The sequence below is a fragment of the Phoenix dactylifera genome, chromosome 9, assembly GCF_009389715.1.
Source record: "Phoenix dactylifera cultivar Barhee BC4 chromosome 9, palm_55x_up_171113_PBpolish2nd_filt_p, whole genome shotgun sequence".
In the NCBI taxonomy this organism is placed as follows: Eukaryota; Viridiplantae; Streptophyta; class Magnoliopsida; order Arecales; family Arecaceae; genus Phoenix; species Phoenix dactylifera.
Window position 1 is genome coordinate 20,108,336 of NC_052400.1, and position 15,082 is coordinate 20,123,417.

The 15,082-nt window shown below is 40.7% G+C and overlaps 2 protein-coding genes across 6 annotated transcripts; both read right to left on the reverse strand.

Moving 5' to 3' along the window:
* Window positions 1–734: 734 nt before the first annotated feature.
* LOC103710221 (NAC domain-containing protein 75-like) lies at window positions 735–6,972 on the reverse strand. Of its 5 annotated transcripts, XM_017843571.3 has the most exons (8): window positions 6,277–6,795; window positions 6,059–6,126; window positions 5,631–5,852; window positions 5,247–5,424; window positions 4,195–4,751; window positions 2,987–3,238; window positions 2,601–2,708; window positions 735–1,418 (listed from the first exon to the last, which is right to left on the reverse strand). In XM_017843571.3, the coding sequence occupies exons 3-8, from the start codon at window positions 5,751–5,753 to the stop codon at window positions 1,338–1,340; spliced, it is 1,299 nt and encodes a 432-aa protein (XP_017699060.2). In that variant the 5' UTR covers window positions 5,754–5,852; window positions 6,059–6,126; window positions 6,277–6,795; the 3' UTR covers window positions 735–1,337. The 5 variants fall into 5 exon arrangements, with proteins under 5 accessions (XP_017699060.2, XP_017699061.2, XP_026661673.2 ...); XM_017843572.3 differs by lacking the exons at window positions 6,059–6,126; window positions 6,277–6,795 and adding an exon at window positions 6,881–6,972; XM_026805872.2 differs by having other exon boundaries at window positions 2,601–2,702; window positions 6,059–6,802.
* A 4,681-nt stretch (window positions 6,973–11,653) lies between these two features.
* LOC103710220 (probable tRNA N6-adenosine threonylcarbamoyltransferase) lies at window positions 11,654–14,845 on the reverse strand. Its single transcript, XM_008795866.3, has 4 exons — window positions 14,175–14,845; window positions 12,864–13,019; window positions 12,386–12,758; window positions 11,654–11,875 (listed from the first exon to the last, which is right to left on the reverse strand). Exons 1-3 carry the CDS (start codon window positions 14,730–14,732, stop codon window positions 12,387–12,389), a joined length of 1,086 nt encoding a protein of 361 aa, XP_008794088.2. The 5' UTR covers window positions 14,733–14,845; the 3' UTR covers window positions 11,654–11,875; window position 12,386.
* Between the last annotated feature and the right edge of the window lie 237 nt (window positions 14,846–15,082).

The following is a 15,082-nucleotide window of genomic DNA, read 5'->3' on the forward strand; positions in this document are numbered from 1 at the left end:
ATTGCATTTTGATTACAAAGGATGCTATATATCATCACCATGCCACGTAAAAAGTTGCTGCAAACATTTTTCTAAGAATTTTGAAGGAAATTTCAGATCACCATGTGGCTTTCTTATAAATACTCTAGAAGTTGATGAGATGATTTTTTTTTTAAAAAAAAAAATCATATAACTTTAACAAAATCATCGTGAGAAGAGAAACATCTCATCAACTTCTAGAGTATTTATAAGAAAGCCACATGGTGATCTGAAATTTCCTTCAAAATTCTTAGAAAAATGTTTGCAGCAACTTTTTACGTGGCATGGTGATGATATATAGCATCATTTGTAATCAAAATGCAATAGTTACATCAAAATTCTTTTAGACTGATAATACAGTAATTTTTTTTCAAATAAAATGGTGGGTGCTGCTGTTTTCTTATTATGGTTTAAAGGGCTAGATCAGACGTAGTCTGTTGCAACTATTTCTTAGCAACATTGAAAATTCAATGGAAAATGCAGTACATGTTGCAGTCCAACAACATGCTAAGCTTGTTACAGTTCTTTAATAGATACAGCCAAGAGGACATGCTTTGACACAATACTTTCTATGTCACAACACAGCTTTTATTTTGTGCCTTAATTGAACACCCTGACTTCATGTATAAAAGGACACTTCATCTTTCTTGATTCTTAAGAAGAAACAAAGGATAAAGCAAAGAAGTATTTTAAATTGAAAAAGGAGAAACATTTATTCTTCAAGCTTCGAAACCATTGAAAACTTCACTTCCAACAACAAACACTATAATTGAAAGCTCCCTCTCTTCGAAAACCTTCTCTTTTTTTTTCTCTTCTCTTCTCATTTTTTCTGTTTCAACATATAAGAAAAAATACACATAAACAATAAAATAATAATAGTTATATTACAATTAGCAATAATAACAACAACAACAATAAAAAGGTGATTATGGGTTTGATATGGTAATGATGGCAGTGTTTATTTTGATGCATGGTTGGTTGGTTCCAGGGATTTTGCCCTTCCCTTCTCCAGTCAGCAACAGCAGCAACTTCCTTTTTCTTTTTCTATCTTTTTTTTTTTGTTTTTTCCTCTCTTTTTTTATTTCCTTCAACACATTTGCACTTTGTTTCTATCCGACCTGGATTATTGTACGATTAGTCTTTACTTGCCGAGCCGTCAGCTCCTTATCCAAATCCCTTTGGTGAAGAAGAGAGAGGAACCTCTTTGTTTTTTCCTCCCAACTTGTTTCACCCCTTGAAAAGAACAACACTGTAAGTTCTAAGTACTGATGACACTAATGATGATGTTCTGTTAGCTTTCTTCGTTCTCCTCTCCGTTATTACCCATGATGATCTGGGTTGTCAGGTGACCAGTATGGGTACTGCCATTCTGTCTCTTGGGAGTGTGGAACAGATGTTTCCTGTCACAGCATGTGAAGGATTTTCAAAAGAGATGAGTTTTTTTATACGTAGATATGTGCATGAGATCCAAACATGGATCACAACCCTAGAATAAAATGAAGAGATTATGTATTGCTAAAAAGAAGGCACAGAAAAATCTGGTCAAAATTAAAAATAAACATTTTTAGAAGAGGAAAAGGATGCGCATTTTCTATTTATTTCAAACTGAATAATAAACAACATGGAAAAAATTACGGTGACATCACACTGCTTTATTCCATCAGAATAAAAAAACAAAAATCATCACACTGCTTGGTTTAGTAAGTGTTGCTGTATATAAACCATGCAATGGAGGACCCAAATGAAATGTTAGCACCTCTGGTAATGCGTATCATCAAAATTTTAAAAAAAAAATAATAAGAGAGAGAGGGGGGGAGGAGGAAGAAGATAAACATTTTGGTTCTACGACATCATTAGACATGAAAAAACAGAAAAGTGCCTCTTTGTTTCTTTTTCTTTTTCTTTTCTATACCAGTTTTTAAAAAGAAAAACATGTTCTTATTAAAAAGGAAGACAGCCCACAAGATAAAAAGCTTGTGTTGTCACTTTTGTTGGTTTGAAAGGGAAAGAAAGGAAGTTTCTGTTTCTACCTAGGTCATAGAATAGAGGAGGATCTCTCTCTCTCTCTCTCTCTCTGTGTGTGTGTGTGTGTGTGTGTGTGTGTGTGTGTGTCCCTCCCTCCCTCCTCTCTCTCTAGCATATACATTATGCCTCCAAGGTCTAGATTCTGTTTTTGTTTTTTGTTTTTTGTTTTTTGTTGCACATATATTGTCCTCATACGAAACCAGATAGGCCCACATTTGATTTTAAATTCACCAGCTGAATGCTTTTCTCTGATAGCTTGTGTTGCCCAATAAGAACAAAAACAAATTATAATTGGCATTGTTAGATTAAATAAAACCATATATTTCTCCTTTCTTTGTCTCATTCAGATTTACTTATGATTAGCTATGGAACAAATATATAGGTTCTTTTTCCCCTGATAAGTTGATAGTGTATTGTTTTGTAAAAGCAGGTAATTGTAACAAACTAAACCGACCAAACAATTTGTAAGAGAAAAGAGAAAGACAAGTGTTCCCAATGTGAACTGGCAATATAAAATATATCTTGGTTTCTAGGTTAATTTCAAGGGTCAGACTTACTCCTCTAATGCCAGCTGAAGTGCAACCCATTATCAATTCTTCCAGGCCAGAAGCGGATCTGTGATCCAGCTTCTGATGCTGCTGAAGCTGCTGCTGCTGCTGCTGCTGCTGTCAACAGTTGCATGAATTCCCAGTCAATGAAAATATTAGAAGAAAACATCTAATGAAGTCCTATACTCGGACCATATGCTATGTCAATCTAAACAAAAGATTCTATATAAATGGCGAGGATCCAGCAATCATTAATTAAGATTCTAATTAAGCTTTCCCACATCAAACGATGGACGCGTAATCCTTTTAATACCAATGGACCAACACACCAACTCATCAAAACCTCATCTTCTTAGGCTATCAACATATAATTATCCAATTATATCAGGAGATACCTGAAACTTATCAGCTTGGAGTAGGAGCCTTGAGACATGGTAGGGGTCATTGAGCACAACTGAGGTCTGGTGCAGTGGAGGCGGGGAGATGATGGTGGAGACGGTGTTTGTAGGCCTGCTGATGTGGAAGGCTGCGGTTGGTGCCGCCTGCTGCTGCTTTTGGGCCACATGATGATGCTGCGGTAATGCGTGGTGGTGCTCAGCTTCCTCATGCTCCTCTCTTGCCTTTGGTCCTGCTCCTCCCATGCCCACCTGCTCCATACCCATAAAACACTTGTAGCTCAATACACTTTCTTTTCCCATTTCCTCCTCCCCTTCTCTTTCAGTTTGTTTGTTATGTGTCCCTTTTCTCCCACACCTTTTTTTTGGAGTAATGTTTATTAAACGGTGATAAAATGTTCATGGTGTTTTATGTTATGATTTATATATGTGGACACTGGCTCTTTGGGTTGCTTGCACTTCGAATAAAATGATGTGAAAGTTTAGCTAAGAGGGCCTATTTTGCTTTATATACATAGGCCTTGTGTTTACGTTAGGGTATACATGTAATATTTATGTTAGGGTACGATATAAATGATGGGAGCATGGTCTTACATGGATGCTGCTAAAGGTTTTATAAATCAATTTGAGGAAAAAAGGAAAGATCAAATATATACTTTAAACATTATTTTTAAGTAGAATTCCTTGTGTTTTGCTTGGGCAAGCCCGTATCATAACTGAAATTCAGGAGTCTTGTACGGTCTTCAAATCAAATTTGGAAATTTCACATCATGGAGAAAGAAGTGTTCTAATAAAGGTAAATAAACTGCATTAAATTGAAAAGCCTTCTCGATTTTGCTTACGCTATCTGATTATGTGCAAATAGATTGTAAGCACTCATAACTTTGCCTTCATTGCAAGGTAAGTATACGCGAGCTGAATGCTGTTGATTTGGTTTGTGCATGCGTACATCACATAAGGAATATTGTATCCAAAATCTCATTTTGTGGTAGTACAATCTATTCTAAACAAATAAGAAAAATGGTTTTGAAATGTGAATAGTTGCAACAGATGCATTATAAATTGTTGTTGGTGATGGTGATGTTGTTTTTGCTTCTGTTTTTTATTATTATTATTCTTATTATTTACCTTAATAGAAGAAGAACTGCATTAGTTGCTGAACTAATTAAATCGGCCTTTCCATGAACGACTTTATTATAGATACATACCTCATCAAAGCTTTTCCTAAATGGAGCAAAGCTGAAATTATCTGGCTTGATATTCTGCTGGATATCCAAGGCAGTGTATCCTGAGATACCAGCCCTAGAGTTGAGCTCATCCCTTTGGCTAACCACCTCTTTTGAGGAGCAGCTCCCACTCCCGCTCTCCCTCCTTTGGTCCATTATTCCCTCCCCAGCTGCTGCTGCTGCACTCCTATCTGACCAGTTACACTGCCTCGGCTGGGTCTGGTAGAATATCTTAGACACCACCAGCTCCCCTTCCTTCTCCTCCTCAAGCTCCCCCAAGTGGTACTGGTGCATGACCCAGTTGGTCTTCTCAGGCTTCCTGTGCTTCCCAAAGTTGGTGTACAGCACAAGTATTTTTTTGCACCCCTTTTTCCTCCCATTGACCATTACTGGCCTGGTTTTGCCAGTCTTGTGCCACCTGGTTTCACCCCTCTGGAGGTCGCATTCTGTTTGGATCTTCCTTCTCTTTCTTGTGCCTGTGGTGTAGGCCTTGGATGGCCTGTGGAAGAAGTGTTTGCTGAGGCCATCCCTTGTCACACCTGAAACAAAGGCGTACAGGAGATGATTGAAAGGGAATCATTTGAAGTTAGGTGTGACCAAAGGGACCATTAGTTCAGATTTTCTTGTCAGATGTAACAACCTCGAGAAGTAAAACCAAACCAAATCAAATCAGCACTCAGAGAGGTGAGAAACCTATTTAGAAACTTCTCCAGTATCTTTCCATCACACACACACACACACACACACACACACACAGAGAGAGAGAGAGAGAGGGGGAGAGAGAGAGAGAGAGAGAGATCGAATTTCAAAAAACAAGTAAGAGCTTTTTATAAACAATAATTCTTTTGCATATACCCACAAACACATGGAGAGAGAGGGAGAGGGAGAAACACTGAATTGAGTGTTAAAGACGGGAGGAAGAAGGATGGAACGTATACCTCATAAAACTTTTCTCTACATACCCAAAGAAAAACTGCATAAAATAACAATTAATGTGAAAGAGAAAGAGACTTTTTGTGTGTGAGTTCTCCAACCTGGAAGTTTCTCAGGGTGAGTGTAGCAGATGCCATCCTCTCCTTCTATCGTGGGTATGAACTCATCTATCAGAGGATGAGACCTGGACTCTTCTCCTTTAACCTTTGCCTCAAGGTGCTCTATCAGTTCTTGGTCTGTTGGATCAAATTTTACGCCTGCCGGTAGCCCAACCCAGTCCTACAATTGTCAAACCGTAATATACAAACTGCTTCATTCTTCCAACCGTACTATTTAATTGAAGAATTTTTAAGGGAAACACCCCAACTAATAAAGCAAACCTTATAAATTAAAACTACAAGTATGCAGATTTCTTATTAATTTCATTTAATATCAGTTACTGCCTCCATAAAGAGAAGTACGAAGAGAATTTTATGTTTCCATACCGGCTTGCGGTCGAGCTTGTGGCCACAACTGGGACACTGCTTGGATCCACACATCCGATGCTCCTCCAGCTTGGCATCAATGAGATCGGAGCTGCTGGCTGAACCTATGCTACTCCTGTTCATGGCTACTTCATGGGCATCAGATGCTCTCCTCCATTACTTTACTGGAATCTTTTCAGAGGAAGTCCCACCGACTATACTAATCAAATTCTGAATAAACCTCTGAAAAAGTTTGTGAGCACCAAGAAAATCAGCAAACAAGTCTTGTTCAATTGAAGAAAAACAAGCACCATCATAAAGGGGAAAAATAAATAATAAACTTAGCCGCCTAAATAGTACGGAAATCACTTATTGAACTGATAGCAGAAGTTGAAAAGCATTTATCAAGAGCAAAACAATTTATAACAATGAAGGTGGAAGAGAATTACTCTTGAATGAAACCTGGATCCAGGATAAGGAATTCGGCACCAACCAGATGAGAAAGACGACCAGGAGTCTAAGGAGAAGGAAGCAGAAAGAAAGGGAGGGAGAAGGGGGCGAGAGAGAGATGCCAGAGTAAGAAAGAAACGAAGGGAGAAAAGAAGAAACTGTGAGTGTGATATTAAAACCTTCTTTAGCTTGAAAAGAAATACACGAGAATTCCTACTTTAACTGAAGCCCATGAGCAAAAGGAAGAGGTCCTCAAAAAACACTCTCTCTCTCTCACACACACAACCCCTTCAAACCTGTGCCCCAAACCTGGCTGTGTATACGCGGTTAAGAGAGAGAGAAAGAAGGGAGGGGGCCGGCGAGGGTTTTGATATCACTCCCCACCTTTGGGTGTTTTTTTTAGGAGTTCGGCTACTAAAGCAAAAGCAGGAAACGGCCTTCACAGCTGTTACTGCACATTCCAAAGAGCCAAAACCGAATACTATTAAACATAAAGCATCAACACTCACACGGCATGGAATTTATACATAAAAGAGAGAGCCAATTCAGGTTTGTCTCCCTGAAAGAAAAGACCCACTACTTCTTGGATTAAGGCCAAAAAGAATATCTCCTAACAAAACAAAAGAGGAGAATGACCACCCGTCCTACAGGTGGATGGTGAAATTACATGAAACCACAAAAGAAAGTAATATTCTTAAAATAAAGTAGAAGCTGGATCTCTATTTTTTCTTGCATGAAATGATGGAATTTCATCTATTTTTCCTTTGTCTAATAATGAAACTGTAGGGTGGAAAAGAAGAAAGAGGGTGATAGGAGCTCACATGGGTTTTGGGATGCGCTGAAATGATGATCCTTTTGGGCATGAGGGAGGAGGTTTGCAGATGGGAAGTGGGGTTGAGGGGGTGAATCCATAGGTTGCTTCATACCTAAGGCAATGGAGGAGTACACTCGATGGACCCCAAATAAAATAAACTGAAACATATAATATACCACACGCCCAAGCAAACTTCAAATACAAGCAGGATCACAAATTATTATATGCTATTCCTAACTATAAATATATGCAGGTACTTAAGAGAATATTAACAAAAAAATTAATATAAATTTAATGCATGATTTAAGAAATCTGCACCTGTTTATCTTTAGCATTTCAGGTTTGCGTTTTCCCCCTTGCAGCGTGTCCTCGTACGAGTTATTGTTAAGAAAATTATTTAAGTATTATTGAATACTGGGGACAATATCCTCTTGTGGAGGAGGAAATAGTGTGTAAGGAAGGGCCAGCTAGTGGCATAAGCTTGCCGTGGATTTTGTCGTGAGGTGGGTATGACCGCAAGGAAGGAGAGGGTGACAAGGTTAGGTTTATCTAAATTTGGCTCTGGTTTCGTTCTCCAATACTCCACTCATTAACAGTCTTCGTATCTCGCTCCTTGATTCCTTGAAGCTTAGATTATATTTACTCCTTCAGCACATCTTTGTTGTTCTTGAAATCTTAGCATATACGATCAAATCTAGTCATTTATACTCCACTAATTAACAGTCTTCGTATCTCGCTCCTTGATTCCTTGAAGCTTGGATTATATTTACTACTTCAGCACATCTTTGTTGTTCTTGAAATCTTAGCATATACGAGCAAATCTAGTCATTTATTCTCTCCTTTCTATATTGTCATTGTGATATAATATATGCTTGTATAGGAGCATCTCCAACCTGAGCCTTGAAAGGTTGACTTATATTGGACAAGATATAAATATATATATATTCTATAAAATATGAGATGAATGCATATGGTAGTAGCTTTATATTTAGACCTAAGTCTAATATAAACCTTCGATAGCCCCTCAAAAACGATAAAATATAGAAATTATATGCATTTATCGTATTTGCCTTCCATATTGCCTCCCAAGTTGCACACAAGGCAATTTTCCCATTGATATAGGGATATAAGTCATGTCAATCTTAAATTCATTGATAGATTAATTATTACCATCTATTTATGTGCATATAAGTATGCATTGTCCCTTGTATTTGCACATTAATCTCCATATATAATGTTGTGAGAGAAAAAAAAAAAAAGAGAACCACTTACAGTATAATTATTTGGATTTCAATATTGGAGACGCGCTACCTGAACTCTAACCCAAAATCTATAGTTACTAAGCAAACAGATATAACAATAGAGACAAGCCCCAGTTTTTTTTTCTGGCTAAAAATGGAATCTCATACATAATGTGTACGAATACAGCCAAGAGAATCAAAAAGCAATACATCACGGAGAGCAGTACGCAACTCCACCTCTCCCTCCAATAGGTGGTCTCTGAGTGGTTAGCAACAGAACAAGCTACCCAATCTGCCGCCCCATTAGCCTCTCTAAACACATGCTTCACCTGAAATACTAGCCCGTCAGAGATCGAGGCCCGGATATCTCTCACCAACGAATGGCAGTCGCCGAGCCTCCCAGAAGTCTGCTGGATCCACCCAATAACCATCGCTGAGTCACCCTCCAAAAGGACGTCTCTTTCCTGCAAGGCACGCCGAACATAGCACAAGCCCGACCAAGCTGCTCTCAACTCCTCCCCTGGCACCGATGTATCAAACAAGTGGCAACATCTAGCCGCAATCACCTTAAAATTCGGGCCCTTGACAACAAAGCCTGCATCTCCCCTCCTACCGCCCTGCAAGACGCATCTATCGAAGTTGACCTTGAGGAAACTCGAGGGGTGGGGGCTCCAAGGTGAAAAACACCAAATGGGGCGCTCCATGAGTAGATGTGAAGCCATAGATGTCTCGAGCTGTCAAAAGTCTATCCGACTGGATCGCCTGAAAGGCCTCCAGCGCCAGCAACCACATCCTTTCCACTACCACCTCCAGTGGAAGGCACCTCTTCCCAAATGTCTATGCGTTCCTCGCAAGTCAAATCTGGTAAGCAGTATAGGTTGCCTTGCCTCCGGTCTGGACTGCAAGGCCTCGGCCAACCGTCGAAGAGCCTGAAGAAAGGATGTCGCATGACACCAGAGGTCTGTGGGGAACCCCGTCTGCCTCCATGCCCTCCTCGCCCGGTGGCACAGAAAAATAGCATGGTCCAGCAACTCATCATCCTGACACGCAGGGTACTGGAGGTGAATACCCCTGCTCCTCCCATGCAACAGAAGTCTTATTGGTAGCCTACCCCAAGAAAACTTCCAACGGAATAGAGCTACTCTGGGGTACAGCCCCAAACGCCAAATCTAGCCAAAAGCCACCCCCAACTGCCCCCCATCTTGGACAACGCAAGAGACGCTGGCTACTCTGACTCTAGAACTGCTGGACGAGCTCCATACCCTGATGTCGAGGCAGGGGTGCCCCGGATCTGGGAGCGACCGAATCCGTTCCGCAAATGGCTCTCCAAACATCTGATCAATCTAGTGGGAATCCCACCCTCCACCCCTAGGGAGAAGAAGGTCACAGTTTATTCAATCCCTATAACTGATGTTAAGAGATTTATAAAAAAAAAAGGAAGAATAAAACTATACCTCTTCTAGTTAACCATGTAATGTGATTGGCCTATCTAATATTTCTTCTTGCAAGAGCTCCAAGAAGATGAGTTCAGCCTCTTTGCGATGCTTATTTTGCATTACAGGTCCTTCATATAGACATGCCCATTCCCACACTATGTAAAATACGCATTGAAGAGGAACTCGACTCTAAGAAGGTTGGCTATCTTTATGGTTCATGCACGAGTAAATGCACCTATAATGTGCGCGTATGTGTGTGTGAGAGAGAGATTTTTGGGGTTGAAGGTGTAATTGTAGCCCTACCTATCGACTACTACGGGGGAGTCGAGGCAAAGTTGGATGGTGTATTGGTGTGCAAATGGGTTGGCGGCAAAAGACTGCGAGACCCGAGACTAGAACCCAGAGGCGATGGTGCGCTCCGTTTCCATTCCTCGTTGGGACATCCGCTTCCATTCCGCAGTGGGACATTGGAATGCTAGGCATAGATCGCATCATCCTCGAGGTTGGAGGTGTGTGGCTAGAAGACGGCCGTTGCTTCTCAATATCTGTAGGATCTAGTGTGGCTCTTATCAGGCCATGCATATATATAGAGAAGCAAATGATGCCCCACTACTCCGAAGAATTTTTTTGGACGGATCACGGTTCTATGCTTGAGTCAGTGTATGCCCTTTTATTTTCTAATTTTATTGGCCGCAATTACATTTGTCGCGTGTGAGCCGCCATTATACTATATATATATATATATATATATATATATATAACGGAAAGATAATCTGCATGTCCCACGATTCTAGAAATATCCTGGAATCCACGTTAATAAACCTAACAGATGCACGAATTCTGAAGGACAACCGAATCGCATTCCACTCCGATTGCGGGTATAGGATATGCAACCGGCTCAGGCCCATATGATCGTTAATTTCCCATGTAGGTCGAAGGATTTTTGGCAGTCCATAGAAGCAACGAAAAACTCATCACTTACCAGCGCCTGATGAGATGATGGCCACCATTTTACGTAAATATTAGTCTTAGCACAGGCAACAGACTCATTGTGGTTTTAATAGCATTGAAATTCCAAACAACGCGCACCTACATAAAAAGTTGACAAACCCAACTCTTTGCCCTGATAGGCACGTGCCCAGCACGTGCAAAATACTAGCGGATATAGTGCATTGTAAAGCTTCTATAACTATTATGCCAATCCCAAAGCATCATAATAGTTGCAAATAGGTATTTACACTAACCTTATTGGATCTCCTCTCCAACTCCAATATGGGCCTCCGATCCCAGAAACAAAACCAAATACAGAACCAAAAAACAAATCTGCTCTACACTATGAGATCTTTATCTCAGATCAGCCGATCGGTGCACCATCTATATAGTTTATTTTTATATTGAACGCGAATACACTTTTAAAATTGATTAATAACTTTAAGACCAAAGAACTTGAATAAGACTTCATAGTGTTTAAGGGATTATATGCAAATGTGTTATAAGCTGCTAAAATTAAAAAACAAGGGATTTACTCATTATTTTCTAATATTTTTATGTATCTTTTTTGAGAAAAAAGGGAGAGGAAATCCCATCCAATTCATTAAGACAATGAAAAATGAACAACAAAAAGTAAATGAAACAAACTCATCTCAGTAAAATCCGGTTGCTTGGTGGAGATCTTAAAATGCAAACATATAGACTAAAAGCATATAAACCCTCTGACCATGGGGTTGTCTGGTCCTCCGAAAGATAGGTAATCACCATCAAGGGCCAAGATTACTAAGAACGGGCCGCTTATAGAAAATTTGCCATGGTCCTCCGAAAGATAGGTAATCACCATCAAGGGCCAAGATTACTATAGGAGGGCCCAAGGTTCAGGTCTCAGGTCGGTTGCATGTCTTGGTGGTCAATCTTACACTTAATCCACCAAGCCCAGAAGTCGGATTATTTTAGAGGCATCCACGGGAATCTGGAGCATGAGATTTTACTTGAAACTGTGTCAAAATCATAAATTTGATGGCTTCAGAACAGCTTCAGAACAATCAAAATTGCCAAATCGTTATCAAAATGTAAGAACGCAGACCAATTAGCTTGCTGCGACAAGGATAATCACAAGTCTAGCATGCAAGGAATAATTTGGCTAGAAGTAAAAAATGTACATTGAGCAGAGTCCACACTGTTACACCAGTGTTAGTTTGCCATGTTTACAGAAACAGGCGTAAATATATTAGGTTTCTATAAATGCACATTGAGCTAAATATCTTACAGACACGATGAAAACTCAAATGTCTCCAATGCATATGGAGCTGTTCTTGTAAGTTCCTGCATAGCCTGGTTACATATAAACAGATAACCATTAGAAAACATCATGCTACAGGAGGCATATAACAATTGCAAACACTATCAGACATAATAGCCAGGGGAGGAACAAGGGCACAAAATTAGACAAGAATATCTAATAAATGGTCTAACACCAAGAGAAACCCCGAAACAGAAAGGTGTTTAAGATGAACTATTGATGAGTGATTTCTATTAAAATAAGAGATGCATACAAGATCAGCGGCACTAGGGAATGAACAAGCAATGAAACAAGCATCTGTGCTATTTTGGAAAAAGAAAAAGAAAAGTAATATGCAACTCTTCAGCTAAGGTCTTGGTGAATGGGAACCCACATGATGGATTTTAAAGTCATCGAATTTGTTCCTTCGGTCATCTATGCTTCCTAAGATTTTAGGGGATTCAAACAATAAATTAGAAACATGGATTCCCCATCTCCTCCTGTGTCAGCTTATAATTTATTGCAAGCATTGAAAACACAACCTTTTCACTCAGTACTCATACCTTAATAGTCTAATTTCTCTGGAATCTGATCTGACTCTCCACCCGCATTATCTATTTTCAGCATACATTTTTCTCTCCAAATTGCTTGCACTTCATCAGTTCGGAATCTCTGGGTAAATGTTGATTCCTCCAAGGGGGTGGTCACACCATGGGCAAATGCAAGGAGACCAGTATATGCTATCATTGCCCCATTATCAACACAGTACCTATCATCAGTTGCAAAAAGCCTACAACCCCTCTCTGAGCACATTGTCCTCATCATCTCTTGCAATCGTTCATTGCATCCAACACCACCAACAATGAGAACATCGTTCTTATCACAATGTGCCATTGCACGTTCGGTGATTTCAACAAGCATAGCAAACACTGTTTCCTGGAACATCACACATAAAAATAGAAATCAGTCACCAACTACTATTTATAAAATTAGTCAAAAGTAAGCTGCAATCCGGTGCATCTGAGTGTATAAGAAACATACCTGTAAGGAGTAACAAAGATCCGCAGGTGTGCATTCATTGTTTTTAAGCTTCTCAGCAGCAGTAGCTTCTATATAACTCAATATCCCACTAAATGAAACATCCATTCCTTTGACAACATAAGGAAGATCTATAAATTTTTCTCCTTTCTTCGCAAGCTGAATCGGAGGAACACCACTATCAGACAATTTATCAATTATCATATGATACATTAAAAGAAGATTAATATGTCACCAGTGAAGAACTTAAGAAAATGATTTTATGGGAAAAAATAAGGTGGTAGGACGCTTTGAAATCAGGAGAAAATTATTGAACTGAACAACAGGCCTGTGTAGATTGCAGTATCATCTGAACAAAAGAACTGGCAAGAACTTCACGAAGAAAGGACCAACATTAGCAATCTTTTTAGAAAAATGCCGCACATCCAGAAGAACGTCCTCGAGAGAATTTCAGAGTATCACTTGTTTCTGAGAAAATTTAAATAGACTGTTTGCCCTTTTCAGATATTCACAACCGAGAGGTACATAATTCTATTACATGCAGAGTGTTAAAGGATACTAGTGCATAACAGGCATCTAATTATTCTTAACTCGTGAAAATTGACAGAACCTGCTTCAGAAATTCTATTGCAAATGCTACCTAGGTGATTGAGCCATTTAACTAATAGATGGATAACTTTAAAGAGCTAAAGAAGGAAGGAAAGATAAATGAGGAGGTCTGGGCTGCAGATACGGAGTTCGGCAAAGGCACTCTTCAGGTGACAAAACAGACATATCGCCACCTTTTCTTTTTCTATCCCTCGCCGCCGCCGCCACCCCCCCGCCCCTCGCTGCGGGCGCGGGCGGAACGCTAGGTGATATAATACTGATTATCATAAGACAGGTTAAAATAAAGATCTAATGTAATCTAAACAATATTATAATATATTTGATGTTAATATTATTGAACAATGACTAATCATGATATCGCCATCTGTATGTTATAATGCCGAAACCAAAAGTCACCAATAAAATGATACAAGCATCAATAGAATTAGCATGACCATCATTCTTCGTGGTAAGCAGTCAAATCAAAATAGCGATGGAACTCAAATTTAGAGGAAATATTGGTGGATCCGATAAAATAAGAGCTTATGGGTCTTCTTCAATTATATATGCCAAATATCTACCTTGGTCTTATTATGGATATGGATTGTGAGGGAGATCGAGGTTTCTAAGAATCGGATTAAATACGGTGAATGAATGGAGATGAATGAGGCATCCAATTCAGGAAAAATTTCGGAAAAGAGATGAGGAGAAAGGAAAGCAGCAAACCTGTTCGATGTTATACCCAGGGCTGGGATCGTTGGAAAGGGTGAGGACCCTGGCGAAGCGGTCGAGGCAGTTGCCGACGGCGATGTCGATGGTCTCCCCGAAGATGCGGTACCGGCCCTCGCTGTAGGCGATGACCTGGGTGTTCCCCCCGCTGACGTAGAGAACGACGGGGTCTTGAGCGCCGGTGACGACGCGGCCCATCTCGATGTGGGCGACGCAGTGGTTGACGGCGACGATGGGCTTGCGCCAGAGCTGGGAGAGGACGCGGACGGCGAGGGCGGAGACCTGGAGGGGGGCGCCCATGCCGGGGCCCTTGGTGTAGCAGAGGCAGTCGATGTCGGCGGGGGAGAGGCCGGCGGCGTCGAGGGCGGAGCGGAGGAGGGGAAGGAGGTGGCGGAGGTGGTGGTGGGCGGTCTCGCGGGGAAGGAAGCCCTGGCCCGGCGGGGTGATGTACGTGTGCCGGGGGTTGGAAAGGATGGTGCCGTCTAGGGTTACGATGCCCACCCCAATCTTGTTCGCCGACCCCTCGAACCCCACCGCGATTAGCCTCTCCTTCATCTTTTCTCTATCACTCGCTTCTGAATCCAAGAAGATGGGAGAGAGAAGGGATGGAGGCGGGAAACGGAGGAATGGGGATCGAGAAGAGGGAATGGCCAATGGGGTTTAGGGTAGAAGGGTGATTTTGGAGATCTTGGGACGAGGAGTAGCTTTAAGCTAACGTCGGTAAATCATGTGCCGGTTTTCGTTCAGCGTCATTACTGTCGCTCCACGCAAAAATGCATTAAAAGTTTTGGTAGAATGAAAATGAAGCCCTCCAATGCATTCTAAACCCCCTGTAGCCAAGATATTCACCAGTGACTTGGAGAACTTTTTAAACAATTGCAAAGCCAAGATATGCTAGAATTCAC

Bases quoted from the DNA above. Each gene is read 5' to 3' on its own strand.
- LOC103710221 (XM_017843572.3), bottom strand. From the start codon at position 5,753: ATGAACAGGAGTAGCATAGGTTCAGCCAGCAGCTCCGATCTCATTGAT. The intron at 5,425-5,630 runs GTATGGAAACAT...TGACAATTGTAG, and splicing joins ACAAGCTCGACCGCAAGCCG to GACTGGGTTGGGCTACCGGC. The intron at 3,239-4,194 runs GTATGTATCTAT...GGTATGGAGCAG, and splicing joins TTAGGAAAAGCTTTGATGAG to GTGGGCATGGGAGGAGCAGG.
- LOC103710220 (XM_008795866.3), bottom strand. From the start codon at position 14,732: ATGAAGGAGAGGCTAATCGCGGTGGGGTTCGAGGGGTCGGCGAACAAG. The intron at 13,020-14,174 runs GTTTGCTGCTTT...CCTCCGATTCAG, and splicing joins CTGGGTATAACATCGAACAG to CTTGCGAAGAAAGGAGAAAA. The intron at 12,759-12,863 runs GTATGTTTCTTA...GTGATGTTCCAG, and splicing joins ATCTTTGTTACTCCTTACAG to GAAACAGTGTTTGCTATGCT.